Source organism: Ochlerotatus camptorhynchus, unplaced genomic scaffold (assembly GCF_037179485.1).
Source record: "Ochlerotatus camptorhynchus isolate MF236.1 unplaced genomic scaffold, CSIRO-AGI_Acam_v1.1 ptg000767l, whole genome shotgun sequence".
NCBI classification, from domain to species: domain Eukaryota; kingdom Metazoa; phylum Arthropoda; class Insecta; order Diptera; family Culicidae; genus Ochlerotatus; species Ochlerotatus camptorhynchus.
In genome coordinates this window covers 1,772,335-1,796,367 of record NW_027041234.1, presented here as the reverse complement: position 1 = coordinate 1,796,367, position 24,033 = coordinate 1,772,335, and the positions used below count along the sequence as shown (strand labels likewise).

General features: G+C 40.3%; 1 protein-coding gene across 1 annotated transcript in view; it reads left to right on the top strand.

Moving 5' to 3' along the window:
- The first annotated feature begins 767 nt into the window (after window positions 1–767).
- Window positions 768–24,033, top strand: part of LOC135714948 (uncharacterized) — a 119,830-nt gene continuing 96,564 nt past the window's right edge. Inside the window, exon 1 of the mRNA XM_065238357.1 lies at window positions 768–1,790. Within this exon, the coding sequence (XP_065094429.1) occupies window positions 1,051–1,419 (369 nt within the window). The 5' untranslated portion in view covers window positions 768–1,050 and the 3' untranslated portion in view covers window positions 1,420–1,790. The remainder of the gene's footprint in view (window positions 1,791–24,033) is intronic.

The window sequence follows — 24,033 nt, the reverse complement described above, 5'->3', positions numbered from 1 at the left end:
GTAATAGTTTGTTGATACCAGAACAATCGGGATATCGGGAAGGTCATTCTTGTGAAACCGCGTTGAATTTGGTATTAGCGAAGTGGAAAAATAACTTGGAGTGTAAAGATACGATTGTTGCTGTTTTTCTGGATCTTAAACGCGCTTTTGAAACAGTTTCTAGGCCCTTATTGATAAGATCAATCAAGCGCTTTGGAATTACGAGTACTGCATGTAAGTAGTTTGAAAGCTATTTGTTTGACAGAACTCAACGGACTGTTTTAATGATTCTGTTTCCAGTCCCGTGGGAAATATTCTTGGATTGCCCCAGGGAAGTGTATTAGGGCCCCTGTTATTTATTATGTATATTAATGATTTGCGACGTGTCTTACGATTTTGCGACATGAATCTTTTTGCAGATGATAGGGTAGAGCACTACTTCGTCGTAATCACCCATTACCGTTCTATCGTTCAGAAAAGATCAATAATATCAATGATTTCACCGTGCCCAAATCAATAATAAAGGGTGTCCACGATGAAATTGCCACACTATGAAATTGCTCTAACTTTTTAACCGTTGGGTGGAATTCAATGAAAATTTGGGTGGATGTAGTTCATAGTGCATTATTTACATCCTGTCTCCTGTGATCAAAACTCGCGGAAATGGAGTCGAAAGAACAGCTCGTGCGTGATAAAATCTTGCGCATTCATCACGAGAACAAGGATCTCTCGCATCGTTCCATCGCTAAAACGTTGGGAATCGCGAATTCCACGGTGTCGCGAGTGATTAAGCGGTTCGAGGAACGGTTGACCACCGATCGGAAGCCCAGAAGTGAAGGAAAAAGTATTCCGTACAACACCAAAAATCACAACCGCGTAGTTGGGGCCTTCAACCGAAATCCGAACGCCTCCGTTAGGGATGTGGCTAAGAAACTGCACCTAAGCCGAAGTTTTGTCCAGAAGGCCAAAACTAAGGCTGGGCTTCGAACGTTCAAGGTACAAAAGGCCCCTAATCGCGACGAGAAGCAGAACAAGTCCGCCAAAACCCGTGCCAGGAAGTTGTACCTCAACATGCTGACGAAAGTTGAATGCTGCATCATGGACGACGAAACATATGTGAAGGCCGACTTCAAACAGATCCCCGGCAACCTGTTTTTCACGGCCAAGGATAAGTTCAGCGTTCCGGAGCATGTCCGCACTCAGAAGATGTCCAAATTTGCGAAGAAATTCCTGGTTTGGAAAGCCATCTGCACGTGCGGGAAGCGGAGTGCACCTTTCGTGACCCAGGACACGATGAACGGACAGGTGTACATAAAAGAGTGCCTCCAGAAGCGGCTGCTTCCTCTCCTGAAGGCCCACAACGTCCCAACAATCTTCTGGCCGGATTTGGCCTCATGCCACTACTCCAAGGACGTGCTGAAGTGGTATGCGGACAATTAGGTCAATTTCGTGCCGAAAATGTTCAACCCTCCCAACACTCCGGAGCTCCGCCCCATCGAGAAGTACTGGGCGATTATGAAGCAGCACCTTCTTAAACGATCTAAGGTAGTGAAGACAGTCGAGGAACTGAAGAAAGTATGGGTTTACATGCAAAAAACGGTTGATTCACAGGTTGTGCAGAATCTTATGGCCGGGGTTAAGGCCAAGGTTTGGGCATTTGCGTATGGACTGTAAATAAAATACGAGTAAAATGGTAAAATGAAGTTTAATAGTTATTTCTCAATCCCTGAAAATTTGATGGCAATCGGATGAAAACTCGAATTTTGCGAATCAATTTTGTGTGTGGCAATTTCATCGTGGACACGCTTTAGGTTTGTTCCGATGCGTTAGTTCATTAGCTAAAACATAAATCCTATTAGAGTGCATAGTATGAATATTTACGCTCATTGTCCTCAAAACAAAAGAAGCGCTCCTAGCGAATCCCCCTTTTCTACGTTTATCCGTAGGACGAAGAAAATCTAATGGCGTTTCAATGCGTTAGGAGGAATTGAAACTCGTAGGACGAATTTAGAATCAAGAAGCAGTATTAGATTTTAAACAATATCTTAACAATTTATGACTCTTTAGCAAATCCAATGGCACGTATGGAAAGGTGAATAAATTTAGAAGTCATCTTTGACAGAAATATTCAATTTTTCTTTTAAAACCCGTTCAAAAATGAGAGGTTAAGCGGGGACGGAAATTAGTAGGACGGAAATTAGATCAAAAACCTTACTGTGTTATTCATTGCAGCTAAGGATTTAAATGATGCCGTTTACACTTGAATGAAGATTTGCTTTATCTAAGTAGATGGTTGAAATACAAGCAGTTGAAATTGAATACAAGTAAAACTAAATTTATTGTAATTTCGCGGAATCGAGTGAATGGGAACGTCTCTGTTGTAATTGATGATGAGACTTTTGATCGCGTTCGGGAGATTAAATTTCTTGGCACACTTAAGTTCAACTCTCACATTGACAATGTCATCAAGAAAATTGCCAAGAAGTATGGAATTCTATGTCGACTGAAAAACGATTTAACTATTGCTAGTAAAATACAGCTATACAAATCAATCATCTCTCCTCATCTAGACTTTTGCCCTTACATTTTATTTCTGGCCAATGCAACACAAATATCGAGATTTCAGCGCTTGCAGTATAAAATAATGCGTTTGATTTTGATATGTAATCGATTCACTTCCTCATTGTTGATGCTAGACGCCTTACAATGGTTGTCGGTGAAGCAAAGAATTGTATATTTGACTATGGTGTTCATTTTTAAAGTAATTAATGGTTTGCTGCCTCGATATTTGTGTGATCGAATTGAAAGAGGAAGTGACTTTCATAGATATCATACTAGAAACGCGGTTGAAATAAGAACACCACATTTCTTGACTTGTGCTTCACAAAATTCATTATATTATAAAGGAATAAATGCTCTCAATTCGATGCCTCGACATATAAAACGTTCAGCAACACTTACAGTATTTAAAAGACACTGCATTTCACACGTTGAAACTGTCTTTTGAACAGTTATCCAGTGATTTTTTTTTTATGAATTGACAAATTATGTATCTTGACGAAGTTATCTCTAACGGATTATTTTATATGGATAGCTGTCATGACGACTTTTTCAATAATTATTGTAGCACTGCAAAAACTATTTCTGTTCACCATGAGGGTGATGATGGATTTTAAATATTTGATTTAATAGTAGATTAATTGAAAAAGTAGTCTACAAAGGTTGAGCCTCGCGCGCGTATTACAGATATAGAGGACTGAATTTAACATTTGATAAAAAAAAATGCAATTCTGAAGCTTATTTGGAAGATACCTTGAGTTAGTAGTAAGTTTTCTGGCTGAATGTCGGGGGCTCGTGAGCATTCCTGACATTGCTGAAAATTATAATAGCATCATTGCGGGGTTGCTAGTGTATAGGATGCTTTGTTGATTGTTCATTAACTCTTGATTGCTTGTAATACTTATGAATATTCTAGGTGGACAAAAAGGCGAACTAAGAGGTGGACGCCTAAGCTTTTTCACATTTATGTATATTGCTGTGAAGCAACTGTAAATTCTAGAGGGAATTTATATCTGTAACTGAAACCAGTTCGATTTTGTTTGCCAACCTGGTTAAAATGTCATATTTAATTATCTTAAAGATAAATCGTCCAGCTCAAACCTTTGTAGGGGTAAGACTTGGGACCATCATCATCATCATCAACACTGTGGAGCAAAAATGTCAAACCCGTCATGCAGAAAGAGCTGTGATCCAAAATCTTAGCGATGCACTCTCCGAAAGACAGTGAATATGCTGTTGAGTTTTATATGCTGGTGGTTAGATAGAGAGTATCCTCATTCGTCATCTGTTTCAGATTTGGGCAAATTGTATATTTCTTTGAGTTTCGTAGCCAGTTTTTCTTTGTCGTCTACCAATTCGTACCATTCCTCAACTGGTATGTTTCTCAAATCTCCACATATTCCGAGCAATCGTATCCCACCAAGTAAAAGCAGGTCTACCCCTCTTTTTGTGTGGTAATCTATACTCTGCAGCCAGCTTGAGCAAATGTCCCCAATATCTTAACTGAATAATCCGGATCCACTTTGTTATCGATCTGGGACCATCTTTTGAAGACCAGTTATCCTCCATCTGACAAAGTGATTTAATTTGACCGTAGATTTGCTTTTGGTACCTTCTTAAAGATTTCCTAGACCGCTTCGTAAGAACCGTGGCTTGCGAGCCATACACCATCGTCGGAGCTATTACAGTTTCATATAGTAATGAACCCAACTTCTCTGATGGCTTTCTTTCCTTAAGAAAGTCTAAGATAACTTTCCAGACAACAATAGCGTCTCTAGATCGTTTTCTTGTCGTCAGCTTTCTATTTAAGCGTTCTGTGATTGGAACTTGCGCCAATCTTAGCTCAGTTGGAAAAGGCGCAGCTACAAAGCAGGACCATGCTGGAGATGGCTGGGTTCGATTCCCGGTCCAGTCTAGGAATTTTTCGGGTTGGTAAATTTCTCGACTTCCCTGGGCATAGAAGTATGATTGGACTTGCCACACAATTATACCAATGCAAAAATAGTACAGGCATCTAAAGCCCACAATTAATAACTATGGAAGTGCATCTAGAACACTAAGCTGAGAGCACCCAAAAAGCTAATTTGCGATATGCAATAAGCTTGAAATGCGAAGAAGAAGAAGTGATTGGAACTCCCAAATAATGTATGCATGATGTTGTTTTTAAAATGCGATCTCCAATTTTTAGCTCCTTTGGTGCTTTTCCAGTAGGCGTGCTTACCATGACTTGACATTTAGTTTCATCAATCCTAAGGTTTACCTCGCCAAGATAGTATTCTAGCACTGGCAACAATTTCTCTAACTCCTCTGATGAGCTAACGATAATTAAAATATCGTCCGCATATATATACAGGGAACATTAACCTGTCCGTCTGATTTAGTTTTAACCTTCCGTCCAATTCATCCTGTTTCACTCCTCTAGACCTCATTTGAGGTGCAGTTTTATGCCCATTCCACAGCACCTGTTGCTCCTCTGCATTGATGCAATTAATCACTCTGTTTGCAATTCCTTCGGAGGCACCTTTTGTCAGCAATACGTTAGGCAGAGCAGAAAGACTTATGTTATCGAAAGCCTTCTCAATATCCAAAGCCATCACTATCAGGTCATCACCTGCATTCCACTTTTCCTCTAGAATACGCCGAGCTGTAAATATATGATCCATTGTTGATCGCTCGTTAAGAAAACCTGCTTGGTGTGATCCTATAGGTGATGTGTTTTGTATCAGGGCCCCTAAAATCCAACTCGCATAAATTGCGTACCATACGCTAGCCAATACGATCTTTCGAAAATCTTTCGCTTGCTTCGCCTTTTTGCTATGATCACTGTAGCACGTCTCCAACTGTCTGGGATGCTTTTTTCTACCCACACTCTTTTCAAAAGGTTCCTAAATTCTTCTAAGGTACCTTCGTCTGCATACTTCAGTAGTTCGCTTTGTAGCCGTCCGCACCAGCTGCTTTTCCATTCTTACAGCCTTTGATGATTGTATCTATACAAGACGTATCCGGGGGATCCTCCGTGACTATTTCGTGATTTGGATTTCCAATCAAATCGGGAAGTAGGTTGATCGATGGTGATTCCAAGAAATGCTGAAAAGAGATGTCGGATCTCCTCAGTTGTGGCCTCTTTCATCTGAATTTTTTTTAACATATTTGAAAGTTCTTCTAATTCTCTCTCCTGGCTTATACTGCTTCAAGTTTTAAAAAAATTCAAATTCCTCCTTACGCTCTTTTTCATCATAAATACTTCTGTAGTTGTGCTGTTGTCTCTTTTTCCAAAAGATAATCTTTTTCAATTTGGCCATCGCTCGCCTTCGCTTCGGAGGGTTTGGAATTTTTGACAGGGTGTGAATTGATAAGTAACGGGTTTTCAGCGTTTATAGACACCTTGGTCAGTTGCTCTTGGTATTTTTTCCTCAGATAATCATCTTGCAGTAGTATTACGTCGCAAACGCCTAGAGTATTCGTAGAGTCCTATTTTTGTTTCGTAAACACTTTGTTAGCTTTTGATACAGGGTTTCCTCTATTTTGAATTTCAAAAGTTATCAATTTGTGATCGCTCTGAAATTCCTGTACTAAATGTCCTCTCAATTTCTTTACGAAAATCTTGGAGGAGGTAGTATTCAGAACGTGATCAATTTGCGATGATTTTCCATTGCAAATCCATGTTTGAAGTAATCATGGATGAGCCATGGTATTTCTTGCAGCCAACTTGTGCGTACGCATGAAACATTTATGTTGAATTCCATTTTCGTTTGATTTTTCATGACCCACAAATTTTCCAATTAAGTGCTTCTCATCCGCGCCCACATCGGCTAAACCTAACTGAGAATTGAAATCTCCGCAGACAAGAACCTCATTCAGATATACACATTTCAACAGGGCGCCGCCCAATTCAGTTAAGAATTTTGGTAAACCCTTATTAAGAGCATGCACATTAAAAATGGTACATTGTCTACGAGCGGTTCCGACTCCTACAGAAATTTTCAATTTCAATACGTTGTTGCTTATCCTTTCGATGCTACCAATTACTATCTCAGCTGACTTTCCTATAAGAACTGCCAATCCTCTCTGCTTATTCTCCGTTGCTTTCATTACATGCCACCTAAAATTTTCCGTAACAATTGAAGTACACTCTGTATTTGCCTCTTGTAGGAGGCCAATATGTACGTTCTGTTCCAGTAAAATCTTTTCAATCATGTTCCTTTTGTCTACTCTACAACATCCTCTTACGTTCCACGACGCTATTATACCGTTGCTGTTTTTGTCTTCCTCATCCGATGAACCACATTAGAAAAGAATCGTGGATCTCTAGGTATACTTTCAGGAATTGACCATTTTCCCGGTAATCCCGGATATCCAGAGGAACGTTTTCTGGCCAACCGGGAGCATAATCGATATGGTGATAGCATATTTCCTCTATGATTATGATTGTATGACATTTAGAGGAAAATCATGGATCTCTAGGTCTACTTTCCAGTGTAGGAGCTCATATTTTGACATACAACTGAATTAGATGATGATGATGATGGTCCCACCTCTTACCCCTACAAAGGTTTGAGCTGGATGATTTATCTTTAAGATAATTGAATATGACATTTTAACCAGGTTGGCAAACAAAATCGAACTGGTTTCAGTTACAGATATAAATTCCCTCTAGAGTTTACAGTTGCTTCACAGCGATATAAATGTGGAAAAGCATATTCATAAGTATTAAAAGCAATCAAGAGTTAATGAACAATCAACAAAACATTCTATTACACTAGCAGAATTCAAGAATCCAAAACACTGTACAATTACAGGAATCCCCGAATAGCGTGGTGGGTTGTACCTTCTACCAAACACAATTTCGCGACTGTCCTTCATCCAACTGAGCTGATTTTTTTGTATGTGATTGGGTCAACCATAAACTTGTCACCTACATCAACCCAATTGTCTAGAAAACAGCAGAGAAATTGCGGTGGGTGGACGGCACTTCCCACCGGACTTTTCGGAGGATTCTTATAATGGTTCACTATTGTGCGCGATCATCCTACATCTCTATAAATTCAATCAGGCAGATCGACTTTTATGTCGGCTTCGGCTTGCTTCGTTCTTCGGCATGACGATGACGCGCTTGCTGAAGATGGCCCACAGTGGTGTTTCTCACGATGAGCAACTGTACCCGAACAGTAGCGGTGTGGCTTCATCACTACTTCTCTGGCTAGAGCGCTCTTGCAGGCGCCTTGGTAGCAAGCTGCTTGCAGGAAACCTGTCCGTCGTTTGTTGCGCGATCGATATGAATACGTTCGAAGTTCCAATAGAAATTCGGCTTCGCCTTGTTTCGTTTCGGACCAACTATGTGATGGTTGTGTTAGGAAACACACCTTGTGGTCTAAGCATATGCATGGGAAATTTGGATGCTACCAATTTTAGTTAAATTTCTTAACTGTTTAACTATTTTCATTATTTGTACTATATGCCATAAAATTCCTGAATGCAGCCCCCGTCGAATGGCATATTGCATGACATATTTCACATTAATGCTTTGGAGAAATATGCGTTCAAAATTCTTTCATAATTTCGTTACACGATCCATTTTCGTGTGTTCACAAAGTTTACCCCCATGGAAAAATCACAGACGTAGTCCTACGTCACAATCGCGAATCTCTAAGTCTACTTTCAGGAATTGACCATTTTCCCGGTAAATCCGAATCTCCGTAGAACCACCTCTCTCGAGTTTTCCCGTCCCGACTGGCCAATCACAGGTCCAATAAGATACCTGACTGTTTCGTTCAAAAGTAGATAATCATGCTTTTCAAATAGTGGCTCAATATTAAAATTTAGGGGGTGACCCCGGCGTAGTGGTTAGCATCCATACCTCTCACGCCAAAGTCACGAGTTCAAATCTCACCCCCGGACAAGTCACGAATGACCCAAGAGTGTTAAAGTGACTATAATAATAAAAAAAAAATATTAAAATTTGGCAATTAAATGATCGGGATCAAGTTCTGTCAACATGAATGGACACGCATTTTGTTCGGGAATTCTCCGGGTTTTTTTTTGCCATTCCGGATGGCCAACCAATCAGTCCAATCGGGTTTCTACCTGTTCTAAATGAAACTAGATAACCATACCTTTTGAATGGCAGATGAATCCTAACGATTGATCATTGCATTGTTGATAACCAGCCATGTCAACCATAAATCGACACGCATTGTTCAGCGTTCTTCTATTTTTTTTATTATTCTTATTTTCCTGATCATTTTGACGTAGGACTACGCCTTTCGGGAAGATGGGGGTACACTTTATGAAAACCGAAAAATCAAATTATGAAAGATTTTGAACGTGAATAACTTAGCTGCCCCTTGAACAATTTCAACAAATTTATCACCGGTCGATCAGAAACATTTCTACGCATCGATAACAATGCTTTTGACTGTTGATTTAAATTGAAACTATTGAAAAGTGGTAAGTTTCAAGCATTGTCCAAAAGTTTCGAAATAACTAACAAATTCATCAATTACGTACATGCATATGCTGCTTCCCCAACACAGTCATCAGAGAATGGTTCCTAGATGAAACAAGTGGAAGTGACATTTGCCTCCGATCTTCGGGCGTGTATGAATAGGGAGGATGCAATTGCGGAACATTTTGCTGCCAATTCAGAACCACACGCTCCCAACGACCGCACAAAATGCTCTCCGTTTTTTCCTTGGATTTGTTTTCCTTACTGAACCCTCCCGAGTAGAACACTTCCGTTAGTAAAAGTTGCAGCAACTTGTTTATGACTGAAATTAGTCGTAAAGAAGTTGCTAAAACCGATATATGACAAGCGTGCTACTAGGGCTACCTATCGACCCATCAACTCAGGAACCGGGGACCAACGCGAAGGAAGGCGTGATCAGAGATGTTATGCCTCAGAACATCCCGGCGGCGCCGACTGGGATTGAACCCAGGTAATTACGCTTACCTGGGTGAGAGGTAATTACGCTTACCACTACACCATCGGCGCCGCTGCTCTCCAGAGTTGTAATCTTGTAACCAAACTTGGAAGCAGGAGATACTCTTTATAAATTATATTCTAACTCTTTTATGAAATGAGGTTAAAACTTATCACCAACGTAAAAAAACGGCCCTTTTCAGGGCCACCATCCTGAAAAGAGTCGTTTTTTTACGTCGGTGATAAGTTTTAACCTCCGAAACCGTACAGTTTGCGTCCCTGTCGCTTCAGAGCGTAGATGACATCCATGGCCGTGACGGTTTTGCGCTTGGCGTGTTCAGTATAGGTGACGGCATCACGGATCATAATTTCTATAAACACCTTCAGCACACCTCGGGTTTCCTCTTAGATCAGACCAGAGATACGCTTGACACCAACACGTCGAGCCAGATGACGGATGGTAGGCCCTGGATGTTATCACGTAGAATTTCCCAATATCGACAAAGCTGCATCACCATGGTTATCTATAGCCAATGGGAAGCGAGAATATATGGTACCGGCAGAGCTGGTTGTCTATATATATATATATATAGTTTCTATAAATAGTTTCGATTGTCCCGTTCAACGACAAACATCAAGCATCGATGACTGGTCGTGGCAAGGGAGGCAAAGGTCTTGGAAAAGCAGGCGCCAAGCGTAATCGGAAGGTTCTGCGTGATAACATTCAGGGTATTACCAAGCCTGCCATCCGTCGTCTGGCTCGACGTGGTGGTGTCAAGCGTATATCCGGTCTGATCGAGGAAACCCAAGGTGTGCTGAAGGTGTTCCTAGAAAATATGATCCGTGTTGCCATCACCTACACTGAACACGCCAAGCGCAAAACCGTCACGGCAATATTTTTAAAAAGAATTTGAATTGCAATTCCCGATATTCAACTGTCATCGCCTTTTCTATAAGGTGATCATAATATCGGAAAAAGTGTGCTGTACACCAAATCACATGCATGAGGCTTGTAACAAAAAGTGTGTTGGTGAGTTCTTTGGCGTTAATGTTGCCGAAAAGTTCACTATTTTGCTTTGAGCAAATGCAAAACAACCAAATTTATTGGCAGATTTGAGCAAATTTTGACCTGTTCCATACCAGAGCCGATGTTATAATAAGAGTCCCGCCAAGAGTGAAGCCAGAAGTACCAATCGAACTGTCAAGCGGGGAACCAAACAAGCAAAGTAAATAAACATCATTGTTCCCACAGCCAGTGCAATACTTGTAGCATTAATTACTGACTATATGTTAGTAATTTTAGATGAAAAACATTTCGCTTTATTTAGTACATTGTGGTATTTATAAGTTATACCAAGCACTTGTTTGAACCTTTTTCAGCTTCTATAATTGTTTTTGTCTCCCAGAAGCTCCGTTATCGACATGAAAATTTTCACTTCTAAATGAAAGTCATCCGATGTTAACGCAAAAAATCTGGTTGCCGTTTACTCTGACGAACAATAAATCACTAACAGTGCTGCTTGCTCGCAACATTTTCTCTTGGCGGGACTCTTATTATAACATCGACTCTGTTTCATACCACTGGAAGGTATGCTGGTAACGTCAAGATTGAACAATCAAGTGGGAGCAGGAGTAACTGGCCCAGGGATAGAAATATCGGTTCCTATAAGCAGATGGCTAACTGTTTTCCAAGCTGAAATCCAAGCAATTTTAGAGTGTTTCATTATATGTTTGCGTAGAAACTATAAGAGTTTGACAAATTGGCTTACTGAGATGTAAAAATGTAAGGCTCAGTGAATTTGTCACCTCTTTCGTTCTCCCACTGTTTAAACGGTTGACGGAGTGTCATCAAACTCCGTCATCCATTTAATCAGCCAGCGAACGAAAGAGACGACAAATATACTGGGCCTCACATGTTTACGCTCCTTGATTTTCCACATGTGAATTTAGTTCCAAACATCAACAAACCATCGTTGTTTAGGGCTTTGTTGTCGTTTGGAACCAGTTATGCGAGGTAGGCGACAATTGTTCGTATTTGACAGTCACCTCAAACACCCCTAGGTATGGACCGTGGACAAATGTGACAAATGTCAACAAGAAGAGGTTGTAAAGTATGTGTTTGACACATAACACCTGCCAATATTGCTTTCAGAGCGGCACAATCAGCCATTTTACGACTCGTGAGCGTTCACGAATCGTAAAATAGCAGATTGTGACGCTCTGAAAGCAATATTGACAGGTGTTATGTGTCAAACACATACCTTACAACTTATGCTTGTATCTTACATGTTACTTGTTACAACATATAATGATTTTATAATTCCGAAACACATTTTTTTATAGCAATCCTGGACTCAAACCAAGTCAACGATCATCGAGTACATTTCGTTTAATGTATTGTTCAATGTATATAAACATAGATAAAAATTCTGAATTTTAATTGTGATGTTAACGTTCATTCACGTAAACTTGTATTTCATTTCACGCAAATGAGCAACTTTTAAACAATGTTGTTTACAAAGATGAGCCTTTGTATACAATATTTGCTACATTACATGAAATGTCTCAGAACTTTACATGATTTATAATGTAAACTTATATGATATGTGACACTCCATTTATGTGCATCATATTGAACAGAAATTTACACTACTTTTTCGTTCAGTGAACATGACGTCATGGACAAGAATGTGTTTACAGTGATATCACATAGATTCAACATTCCACAAATTACTAATATGATCTTTATTGCTCGAAAGAGATCCTACTATACCCCGTGGATTTCGCATTAAGTGTCTCTGCTTATAAGTTCACTCCTCCGATGTTTGATGGTCCTTCAAACAGCGACAAACTGGTTTTGTTATTGGGACAAGTCGGAGCAAATCATCGGTATGCGAAAAATAAGCCACAGAACACGAAACTATCGCATGACTGTTCAAAGCCAGTCACTACACAACAAAGTGATAGCTTCAAAGCCACCATTCTCTTCCAATGAATTTACTACATCTCATCAAAACCATCGCCGAGAAACACGATATCACTATCACCAGAAAGCACTTCCCTACATTTCCCAACAGCCCATCTCACATCAATCCGCAGTGGGGCTCATTTGGAAATGTTTGCTCCCAGCACTAGTGCCACTGGAGTGAACCCTCACTTCCGCTCGCTCAAACCAAACTATGCACCGAACACAAAGGAAACATGAGACCGGAACTAAAATGTTGGGCTAGTGCTAGTGTGTCCCCACGGGAGGATGGGAGTTTCGAATTATGAGAAGTGAAATCTTAGAACTGCCAAACTAAGTAGAAGGATGTGAAATTTCAGTGCACAGCTCAGATTTATGCCTCGGCTCGGTGAGTAAGTGTGTGCTCGGTTGGGGTGACTGTGTGTGTGTGTGAGTAAGAAAACGGAGCATGAATTATGCGACAGTGTGATTTTACAATGTCGGCGGGCGTGCGAAAATGATGATCCTGCCTAGAAAATCCTGTTCTAGCAGCACGGTTGGCTGGGTGGTACAAAAGTATATCGTTCGGTCTCCAAGGATCAGAGCAGAAAATCAGTGATGTAGAACTAGAAGACGAACATCAACGCAAGCGAACTGGAACCACCGTTCGGAACGGAAGGATATGCTTGGGATGAGAGAGTTTCTCCGGAAAGAACATAAATATTAAATTTGACAATCTTCTTTACAGATAATTTTCAAAAGGAAAGTTTCCCATTCACGTCCGACCGACTCATGGTCGGGCGGTCTGCCGGTGAAGGGGAAGCTGCCGACCGCCGCCCGGCTGGATGGGATTTCGATTGTGGCAGATTCCTAAGTTTGCGGATGTGGTCAGTTTGGGACAGTGTGACATTGAAAGTTTTCGCATCGATAATGGGGAAAATGTTTCACTCCATCTCGGGTGGAATGGCTCCGATCGATGGATCATCAAAAAGTCGTTAGAAAGCAATTCGACACAGTTGGATTGGGTGTTCTTCGGAATGTGGGAAATTGTTTTTGGTTTGAAATCGAGAACTAAATGTGTTCAAACGTAAACTAAAGTCTTCCATCAAGTCATGCAGAACTGCTGAAATCAAACTGCTGTCAATACATTCCAGAACCTACCACTAGGGGTGATGCTATAAAATAGATTCTGCATCCATGCGAATTTCCATAATTTTACGGGTCAATGTCCTTATAGTGTCGGTCCATAATAATGGGTCCATACATACATTTCGGAAGCGGGACATTTTGTCGCAGTAAATTTCGCTGAAAGACGTTTCGCGAAGGACGTTTCAGTGGAGGTCATTTCACCGAAGAGCAAGCCACTTTCTACGGTTTTAAACTTTTCTCAAAACTTAGTAAATTTTGAAATCAGTAACGATCAACCTGGCAAGCAGTTCTTTCTTTTGAACATGAGCAGTTCTGTAAAGTTGTACTGATATCAAAAATTTTCAAATAATAGGTATTTTGGATTTATTGGAATGCTTCCTTCTTTTGAACATCGAACTGCTGATGTACTGATTTCGTTATTTTCTAGATGTTGTTTTATTTATTTATTGGATTGATTCCTTCTTTTAAACATGACCTGTTATTTCGAGTTGTGCTGATTTCGTTATTTTCTAAATAATAAATACTTATGATTTATAGGAATGCTTCCTTATTTTCAACGTGACCAGTTCTTTCAAATAGTACTGATTTCAGAAGTATATTGATTCAACATTTAAATTCAGCGAAATAACCCATTTGCCGAAATGTCCTTCGACGAAATGTTCTTCGGCGAAACGTCCTTCGGTGAAGTGATGCAGACCTATAAATTTCATATGAATCCATATGAGGGATGGCCACGGCGTAGTGGTTAACATCCATACATCTCACGCCAAAGTCACAAGTTCAAACCTCACCCCCTGATAAGTGACAAATTACCCAAGAGTATTACCGTAGAAAAAATAAAAATAGTCATTCCCTATGACGCATTGTTCTATTAAAAAACTGAACTACAGGATATATTTATCGATCTTTAGATTGGTAGGTTAAAATTAGAGGCATTTCCCCAATATAGATATTGAAAAATGTTGCTTGTAAGATTCTTTAATAGACAATAGTTTGACTGAAACGATTCAAAAAATTTACGTCTCTGTGAAAAATTTACCCCATCGGATTCGGATGGCACACGTTTCATTCATGCCATCTTTTTAGACAACAGTTGGTGCCAAACTGTCACATCAACACATACTTATTACAGGAAAAAAAAAATAGAAAGTACACCTTTCTTTTAGCACCTGCCCAAAATTCCTTCCCCTAACCCTTTTTCCCCGAATTCTATTTACCTTCCGTGCCACCCAAAAAAAGACCCTTTCAAGCTCCATCCCAACACCTCCTAGGGTGAAAATTGACTTTTGATACCCCCCGGACTGAAAGGTGTCGTAAACAGCAAAATTTAATGGTGCACACAGTTTGAAGAAGTTACCACCATCCTCAACGGTGACCCCCTCAATAAACACAAACGAAAACTCCCACCAGTTGGCGAAAGAAAGAGGTGCGCGCTAAAGGGTGATACGGTCAAAATTTGGTCAAGGGAAAACGCGTGTAAATCGGTGAAATCGTTTATTTAAAAAATCAAATTAAATTTCTGTTTCAAGTTCAATTAGTATAAAATTCAGGAAAAATATTCAGTTAGGCTTCCGCTTTTCCAAATCCGAATTGCCGGGCCTTACGCTTGACCCCTGCCATCAGATTTTGTACAGCCACCTTGTCCACCTTCTTCGCCGCAGAAAGCCAGTTTGCCTTGAACTGCTGCTCGCCCTTAGCAGTTTTTTTGGTCTTCTTTAGGTTCCGCTTGACAATAGCCCAGTATTTCTCAATTGGGCGGAGCTCTGGCGTGTTGGGAGGGTTCTTGTCCTTGGGAACCACCTGCACGTTGTTGGCGGCGTACCACTCCATGGCCTTTTTTACCGTAATGGCAAGATGCCAAATCCAGCCAAAACAGTACGGAACAACCGTGTTTCTTCAGGAAAGGCAGCAGACGTTTATTCAAACACTCTTTCACGTAAATTTCTTGGTTGACAGTCCCGGAAGCTATGAAAATGCTGCTTTTCAAGCCACAGGTACAGATGGCTTGCCAAACCAGATATTTCTTTGCGAACTTTGACAGTTTCATGTGCTTGAAAACATCTGCTACCTTTCCCCTTCCTTTTGCCGTATAAAACTCCTGTCCCGGAAGTTGCTTGTAGTCGGCTTTGACGTAGGTTTCGTCGTCCAACCATGCAGTCAAACTTCGTCAGCATCGTCGTGTACAGCCTCCGGGATCGCGCTTTGGCCGTCGTATTTTGTTTATCATTGCGATTTGGAGTCACTACCTTCTTGTAAGTCGATAGTCCGGCTCGTTTTTTGGCTCGATGCACGGTTGTAGACGATACACCCAGCTTATTTGCGGCATCTCGGAGAGAGAGGTTAGGGTTTCGCTTGAAACTACTGGCAACTCTCTTTGTCGTCTCAGCGGCTTCCGGTTTTCGATTCCCCCCCCGATCCAGACTTCCTGGCTGTCGACAAACGTTCCCCAAACACTTTAATTACATTTGTAACGGTTGATTTGGCAACTTTTAGCGATTTTGCCAACTTTGCGTGCGAGTAGCTCGGATTTTCGCGATGCGCGAGCAAAATTTTGATATGCTGCTCTTCTTGCTTGGACGGCATTTTGACAACTGAAGAGTGAATTCCAAAATCAAAATAGGAGCAACATTCTACACACACACACCTTCAAAATGAGGGGTGTTCAGGTTTTTTAAATGCAAAATTGAAAGAAATACGTCAAGTTGATATTGACCAAATTTTGACCGTATCACCCTTTACTGTAAATTTTTATGAACCCTTGCCGCGCTCAATCAACGATTTTTTTTTTTGCATTCGCCTCATCCAACCTCCAATCTCCACATGGTGGCACCTACCGGCACTGCCAAGTCTGCGAAGCACAATAAACGAAACCAATTCACAATAGAAACGGCACGTAAATAAAATTTGCCCCACGTCTACCCCTGAAGTTAGTCAGTGAGTCAGCCAGTCGATGGAATGTGAAAATCTCTTCACATTTGACTTCGTCGTCGCCGTCGTCTTCGTCGTTATCCGTTGGGAGCCTCATATAAGTAATGGCAGATCTTTCAAAAGCGATAAAGTGCTCCATCCAATGCAAACAGTTGTTCGTTCGTGCATCTCGTCATATCCGTTATTGGTTCTGTGTGTGTTTGGGTGCTGTAGGGACGCCATAGACTTGGTAACATCTGCATCGGTCTGTATGAAGAGCTCCTCGGGAAGTTGCTCGGTATATAAAACACCATTTTTTAAGGCTTCTTGTTCCCATCGCCTAGAATGCACTCGATTTTTTCTTGTAAATAGAGCGTCCAATGTATATGATTTCTTATGTACAGCTTTAAATTTAATAATATTTAAAACTGCTATCAAAGAAATCAAATACCTATAATTTGCAAAAAGCAGGCCCACATAAAAAAAAAACACCGCACCATCATTTTTACGTATGTTGTTGAGAGTCTAGGATTGCGTTACTTTGGGGTTGGGATAAGATGGAGTAACCAATTGGGTGGAAACCTACCCAAGCAGCACACTTCAATCGAAATAAGTTGCTGCAACTTGATTGTGACTGGAACGGGTTGCACACAAGTAACCACAATTATTCAGTGACAAGTGTGTTGCTAGGGTAGGAATCATTTCTCAATAATATATTGGTAATCCGTTTCTCGCAGCTCTTATATCACGAACCATTACGTTGGTGAAGACTGTGATCTCAAGGTGGCCAGCAAACCGATAAATACTGGAAAACGGGAAATAATCGGGAATTTGAAAAATTACCGGGAAAAGCACGGAAATTTTATTGGGGATCCGGGGAAAATCAACCAACGAAACATAGTCAGTTAAATTATAGGTTGATTTTTTTATGGTTCTACATGTATATTATGAATAATATTGGTTTTTTTTTCTACACGAGCATATTAAAAAGAATATGAAAATATAACTTTAGAATTCTTTATAGCACAAAGTATTCAACATTATCATTGTTTTGTGTCACGAAATTTGCTTGTACCAGTTAACAGTTTTTTAGACTAAACATGACATCAATGTTAATCATTTTTCATAATAGTTAATCTATCAAAGTTGATGTTTAATAGTGTTTTGCTCTTCAAAATTGCGAAGAGTAATGGTTATTTTCACATTACATGTCAAACAAATATTAATATTACATATACACATTTATCACAGAATTCTCCTTGAACTTGGCAGAACATTTTCTTGGAACTCTACTCGAAATTCTTTTTGGTATGCCTTTGAAACTCTCCTAAGCATTTGTTGGGAATTCTTTGGAACTTTTATGAGAATCAGATTTCTTTGATATTCTTCTGAGCATTTTCATGGAAATCGAAAGTCTCATAAACAAATTGCTGGACTTCTGTTCAAAACTCCCTTGAATTTTACTACTGATATTTTTATGTTTCATTAAGAATTTTTCTATTAAAGTTCCTCCAATTTGTTTTTAGACATATCCTTAAAACACGATTAATTCAATATTTTTTTCATCTGTATTCTTATTTGTATTCGAAAGTGAATGAGTGAAGGAGAGACCGAATACAGCTTCTTCTTCCTCGCATTTCAAGCTTATTGTAAATCGCATATTAGCTTATTGCGTGCTGTACCATTTTTGAATTGGTATAATTGTGTGGCAAGTTCAATCATACTTCTACGCCCAGGGCAGTCGAGACATTTTCCAACCCGAAAAATTCCTGGACCAGACTGGGAATCGAACCCAGCCACCTCCAGCATGGTCTTACTTTGTAGCTGCGCCTTGTGTGCGGTCCCAATCCGATCACACCTATCAGGAGTCGACATCGAACCAGGACCGGAAATTTGTGCGAAGTTATATCCCTCGCACCGTTTGTAAAATTTATGTAAATTTCTGCGAGATAAAGCGCACATAAAATTAACGCTTTATTTGGCGTAAATTTACACGATATTTTTAAGTGACCATTGCTGTCGTCAATCATCATTTTTTGACGTAGGACTTACATGTATGAATTATCAAGTGACACAGATGCGTATTTTCAACTTTAGTTCAATTGAAATTTTAAATTATTATTTAAAGTTCCTAGTCCTATCAGGCCTGCTTTAAAGTATGGCCACCTGGTGCCACCTGGGTGGGATTGGTTTGTTTAAAATTGGAAAAAAGGAGACTACTTATAACTATTATTTACAACTACAACTAACCTACAACTATTATATAAACCTAATCTACTATATACAAATTGCTTATCAAAACATGTTCTGATATCATTTCTTTAATTCTGGAATCTATTTTGGGAATTTCTGCCTTTTCGTGTAAATTTTTTATTCTAGTGTCGAAAGGACGATCGAGGATCATCCTAAGCACTTTGTTTTGTGCCACCTGGACTTTGTTCCTGTGAGTTTGAGCACTTGATTCCCACATCGGTGCAGCGTAAAAAAATGCAGGTGCTATGATTTGATTGTAGACCAGGCCAGTTTGTTAACCCTAGAGAGGCGGGATCTGCGAGAAATCAGCGGATACAAACACCTAACTAAGCTTGAACACTTAACTAACGTCTTTTCTAAGTGCGAGCGGAACCGGAGCTTCCCATCGAAAACCATACCAAGGTACGTTACTTCAGCAGACCACTCAACCCTTGTGCCGTCCATGACTACAGTGCAAAAAGGTGCCGGTATCAGTTTGGGTGATTGCCTGTGCAGGATTATGATAGTTTGGGTTTTGAAGGCATTGATTTTGATTTTCCAAGTTTTTGCATAGTCAGCAAAGGTGTCAAGGCTTCGTTGTAGTTTGTTTGTAATTTCACGAGGAATTCTGACCTTGACTGATATCGCGGTATCATCTGCGAACAGGAAGAACACGCAACCGTCTCCGAGGAGAGGAATGTCGGAAGTATACAAGCTGTAGAGCAAGGGGCCCAACAAACTGCCTTGCGGAATGCCTGCCGGGATGGAAACCTTGAACGACCTTTGCTGAAGGTAGTTGACCAAATGCAATGGTAAATTGAAGTTACAAAACTTGTATATAAGACAGTCATGCCAGACATTGTCAAATGCCTTTCCGACGTCTAGCAAGGCCATGGCTGTGGACTTGGATACAGCCTTGTTACTTCGGATGTTGTTCATCACCCGTACTAGCTGATGAGTGGTGGAGTGCCCCTTCCTGAACCCAAACTGTTCCGGTAGGAGAATATTGTTTTCCTCCACAAACTTGAGCAATCTATTGAGAATGAGTTTCTCAAACAATTTGCTCAGCGCTTAGAGGAGGCTAATCGGTCTGTAGCTTGACGGCAATGCTGGATCTTTACCGGGTTTGCGGATCGGTATTATTTTTGCTATCTTCCAGATGCTTGGAAAGTAGTGCAGCTCCAAGCATCTGTTGAAGATGGCAGTTAAAACTGCATTGACTTTCATGCTAAACCTTTTCATTATTAGGTTAAATTCGTAGTCAAAACCTTGGGCCTTCATATTCTTTGAATATTTCAGCGCTGAGCAAATCTGTTCTATCGTATTTCTATCCTCCGCAGACATGGCACAAGGACACAGGAAGTAACATACATTTTGGATGCATTGCGTCACCTAATTTTCGAGCGGACTTTGGATAGTTGAGCCAAGCAAATGCAATGCAGCAATATGATTGTCAATCGTATTTGCTTTCTCTTGTGGGGTAATGAGCCGATCGTCATCATTTCCGACTTTGAGAGGTGGAACGGGCTTGGGATGAGTTTTCAGCACCTTGGCTACCTTCCAGAATGGACGGGAGCGGTCATCCAGATTCTGAACTACACGTCCGAAACAGATCACCAGTCCTCTGAAACTGGCGTCTACGCACATTTCTCAAGCGAATCAGTAATTGGGTGTGGGAATCAATGGCAACAAACGTACCCCTCACAGGAACTTGTCGAACACACGTTTCGTCAGCCACGGATATAGCCTGGTGGAGTCCTTCCAGTGCCCGGTCGATGTCCTCTATGATGGTGGTCAGGTCATTTTTAAATTGGATGCCTTAACCATTACTGGCAGCACACTGACGAGGGCAGTATACAGTGATGAACCGGACGTTTCTAGTTGGGGATTCCACCTCCACACTAAGGGGGCAGAGTACCGAACTTGATTCCTTTCATGATGATGATGGCAACACCACCCCCCTGGAGTCGATACGATCAAGCCGGATAATGTGGGTAATCAGGCAACCAAAAGCTGTCACCGGATTTGAGATGGGTCTCTGTTAGGAGGCCCAGGTCGATACTATGCTTGCGAGGGAAGTTAGCAAGCTCGAGCCTTTTTGCTCCTACAGAGCAAGCATTTCATGTGATGACAGTTTTTGACGTAGGACTATGTCTTTAATTTATATACTGCGGGTTGCCTTTAAAAAAAATAAAATTCAGACATGTAACGAAAAATTCCAAACACGGACGTACCGATTTTGCGCAAATCGAACACACGACACATTGCGCATGCTCACAGGAGCGAGCTCAATGCTCGGTTTACCGCTCACTATTTCCCTTCAAAGGAAGGGAGGAGAAATGCAACGGTAATGAAAACGCTTGCCAAATCGTTTTCTTCGTCATTTACTTTCGAGCACCCAATCCTACTTCCCACAACAGGAAGCATGACTGGGCCGCCCTCATCAGGTCGGCACCGAAAGAGTCAAGTAGCGCTAGTTGTTCTTTCACAACAATGCAACTCAATGCTGGTGTGGAAGCACGTTTTGGTCTGGTGTGAATGCTGCCATATACTTGCAATTAGAAACGCTCTGCCGAAAAATTCTGCAAGTATAAAACAGATTGTAATTCAGTGAACGTGATCAGTTGCAATTCCATTAGCTGTGGGACAGTCGTCACAACTAATTTGAAAGACCTAGAAAGTAGACCTGTGCGCCGCCGCGCCACGCCGCCGCCGCCGACGATTTTCATACGCCGCCGCCGCCGATGAAATTAGGCCGGCGCGCCGCCGAAGTAAAATCTTCCACGCCGCCGAATACATTTATGTCACGCCGATGAACAATTCGTAGCACCTTTTAGGTAAAATGCATCTTGAACGCGTTGAAATTAGCGTTTAGTGCACCGATTGTCATTTAGTTTTTTTTTACATTTGTTCTCACTTTCTCGATCGAGCACACAATAATGAATCATTCAGGTCGGATTTACATAAAGGTGAATAAGTGAATATAGGGTGTCCCAGAATGTCTAAGCACGACTTTCAAACACCCCTGCTTGTTTTATATGCCGTTTAAACAGCTGATTATCACGCTGAATCATTGTTTACATTTCGACCAACAGTTTCGCATATCGCAAGTTGCGGTTCTTTACATTTCCGTGACAATACGAAGCATTTCTCTGGAAAAGCGCAAACAGATCGTGCACAAATGGTGTACTATACCCATTTTCTTTTAAATATCATTATTAAGGAGACTTTCAGCCCAATCTCTAACATTTCTCTGAGTAAATTAGCGAAATTGGAAGGTGTAAGTATCGGAGCCGTTCGAAACGCGATTCGGAAGTATGGTGATGAAGCAACTTTCCAGGACAAGCAAAAATCTGGAGGTAAACGGAACCCTGTTGACCAAAATCTGAACCGGAAAATCGTGCAAGCTTTCACTCGCATGAAAAGGCAATGAACGTTTACAGCGTGTTTGCTGGTTTATATTTAACTGTACGTTTGATATTTACAACACTGTACGTTGTATATCCAAACGAAATGTCGAATATTTGAATTTATTAAACTATCAAGAGCAAATTTTCATTGGGTCGTAAGCAACAATGTAAACAAAAACGAGATTTCCATGCGATAGGATAGCTAGAGCGTTCATTAATGTGGGTTTAAATTTTCATAGCGATGTTTTGATAATAAACATTAAAATTTGCACATTGAAAAATCAACTTATGCCGCACAACCCTACAACAATACTACTTTGCAACATAGGGCGAGTTTGCCTGTTGTCGGTTTGAGACGTAAGCAACATTAGATTTTTTTTATGTTTAGCGAATCGACGAAACGAACATGACGTAAGCAACATGATAGCTTAAAAATTACCGAAACCCTCTCAACGTAAGTAACATGTCAGTTTATAATACAGCGTAATGCTTAGATGAAAGTAACGTGCAACCTATCATAATGACTTATGAAATGGTCGTATACACGTTTGATGAAGCAAAACGTATAATAATCATATATTTAACAAATCTCATAGTATTATCGAACTTAATATAAATCTTTATCACAATCTTTATCTAATGAAAATTTGCTCTTGTTATGATGTTTTGTTTGCGTTTGCGTTTGCGTAAGCTCATTGAGATAGGTAGTGAACAGGTAAATATAAAAGCACTGCAACAGAAATTGTGGACAAAAACTACTGCTGTACACTGATAACAAAAAAGAAACATTCACATTTACATACAAATCTGAAACACTTATATATTTAAAATCATCATGTAAATGCATGCATAATATGGGCCATAGTTAATCGCTTACTGGCCTTATAATTGAATTATGTAAAATTAAATCTCCCTGTAGGGGTGTTTTTGGTCTTTTTTAACCAATGTTATCTCTAGTTCCAATCATCTTTTTCTCATCAAGGGTACAAAAGGGTACAGAAAATATTCTATAGATTTTGTGGGCAGAACCACGTTCTTCCAGAATATGCGTAGAAGTTTTGCTCATATTTGCTCCTTTTGGAGGAAAGTGTTCTGGAAAAATTGGCTTTTTTTACACAAAAACAGGAATAACTTTCGTAAAATGACAACTATCAATTCCCACCTCTTCTCAAAAGATGCGTATTCTCATGATCTTGAAGTTCTTTAAAGATGGCTCTCAAAATAAAAAAGAAAGAAAAAAGTTAGAGCAAAAAAACTGTTTTTTTTCAGAACCACCTTATCTGAATTTAGAAAAACGTTCCTAGAATTATGTATTGAAGAGATAGAATTTTGATGTCTTTGGCAAAGTTGCTTAACATTAAGTTATCTTTGACTTTGTGGAAGCAAGTATTCTCCTAAAACATATAAATTAAAAGTTATGGTTTTTTATTTTGAAAAAAGAGGACCACCCTAGTCACCACCTACACCAAAAGAAAGATCTTATCTGGTAGATAAACTCTTCTCAAGACGTCAAACCCCTAGAGTGCATATTTTTCGAGATATCGATTTTTGTCGTGGAATTTTGCGTTTTCGACCATAGTGCGTGGCTAGAAAAGTGGGATCCTCGAAAAGTAACGTCCAGCAGGCCAAGGCAAGAATGGGTCTAAAGACGTTTCAGAAGCAGAAGAAGCCAAAGCGAAGGTGGCTTCTCAAAACTATTATCGATAGTTATCGGTAGGCCGTCTGAAGAAGGCTTTCCCGATACTTGAAACCTTTATGAGCCGAGGGGGTAACTGTCCTTCAGTTCTTCTGCTTTAAACGTGTCGAAATCAGTATGAATATTTTTCAAGATTACTAAAAATCTGTGAGGCCTTTATGAGCGGAGGGGGTAACTGTCCTTCAGTTCTTCTGCTTTAAACGTGTCGAAATCAGTATGAATATTTTTCAACATTACT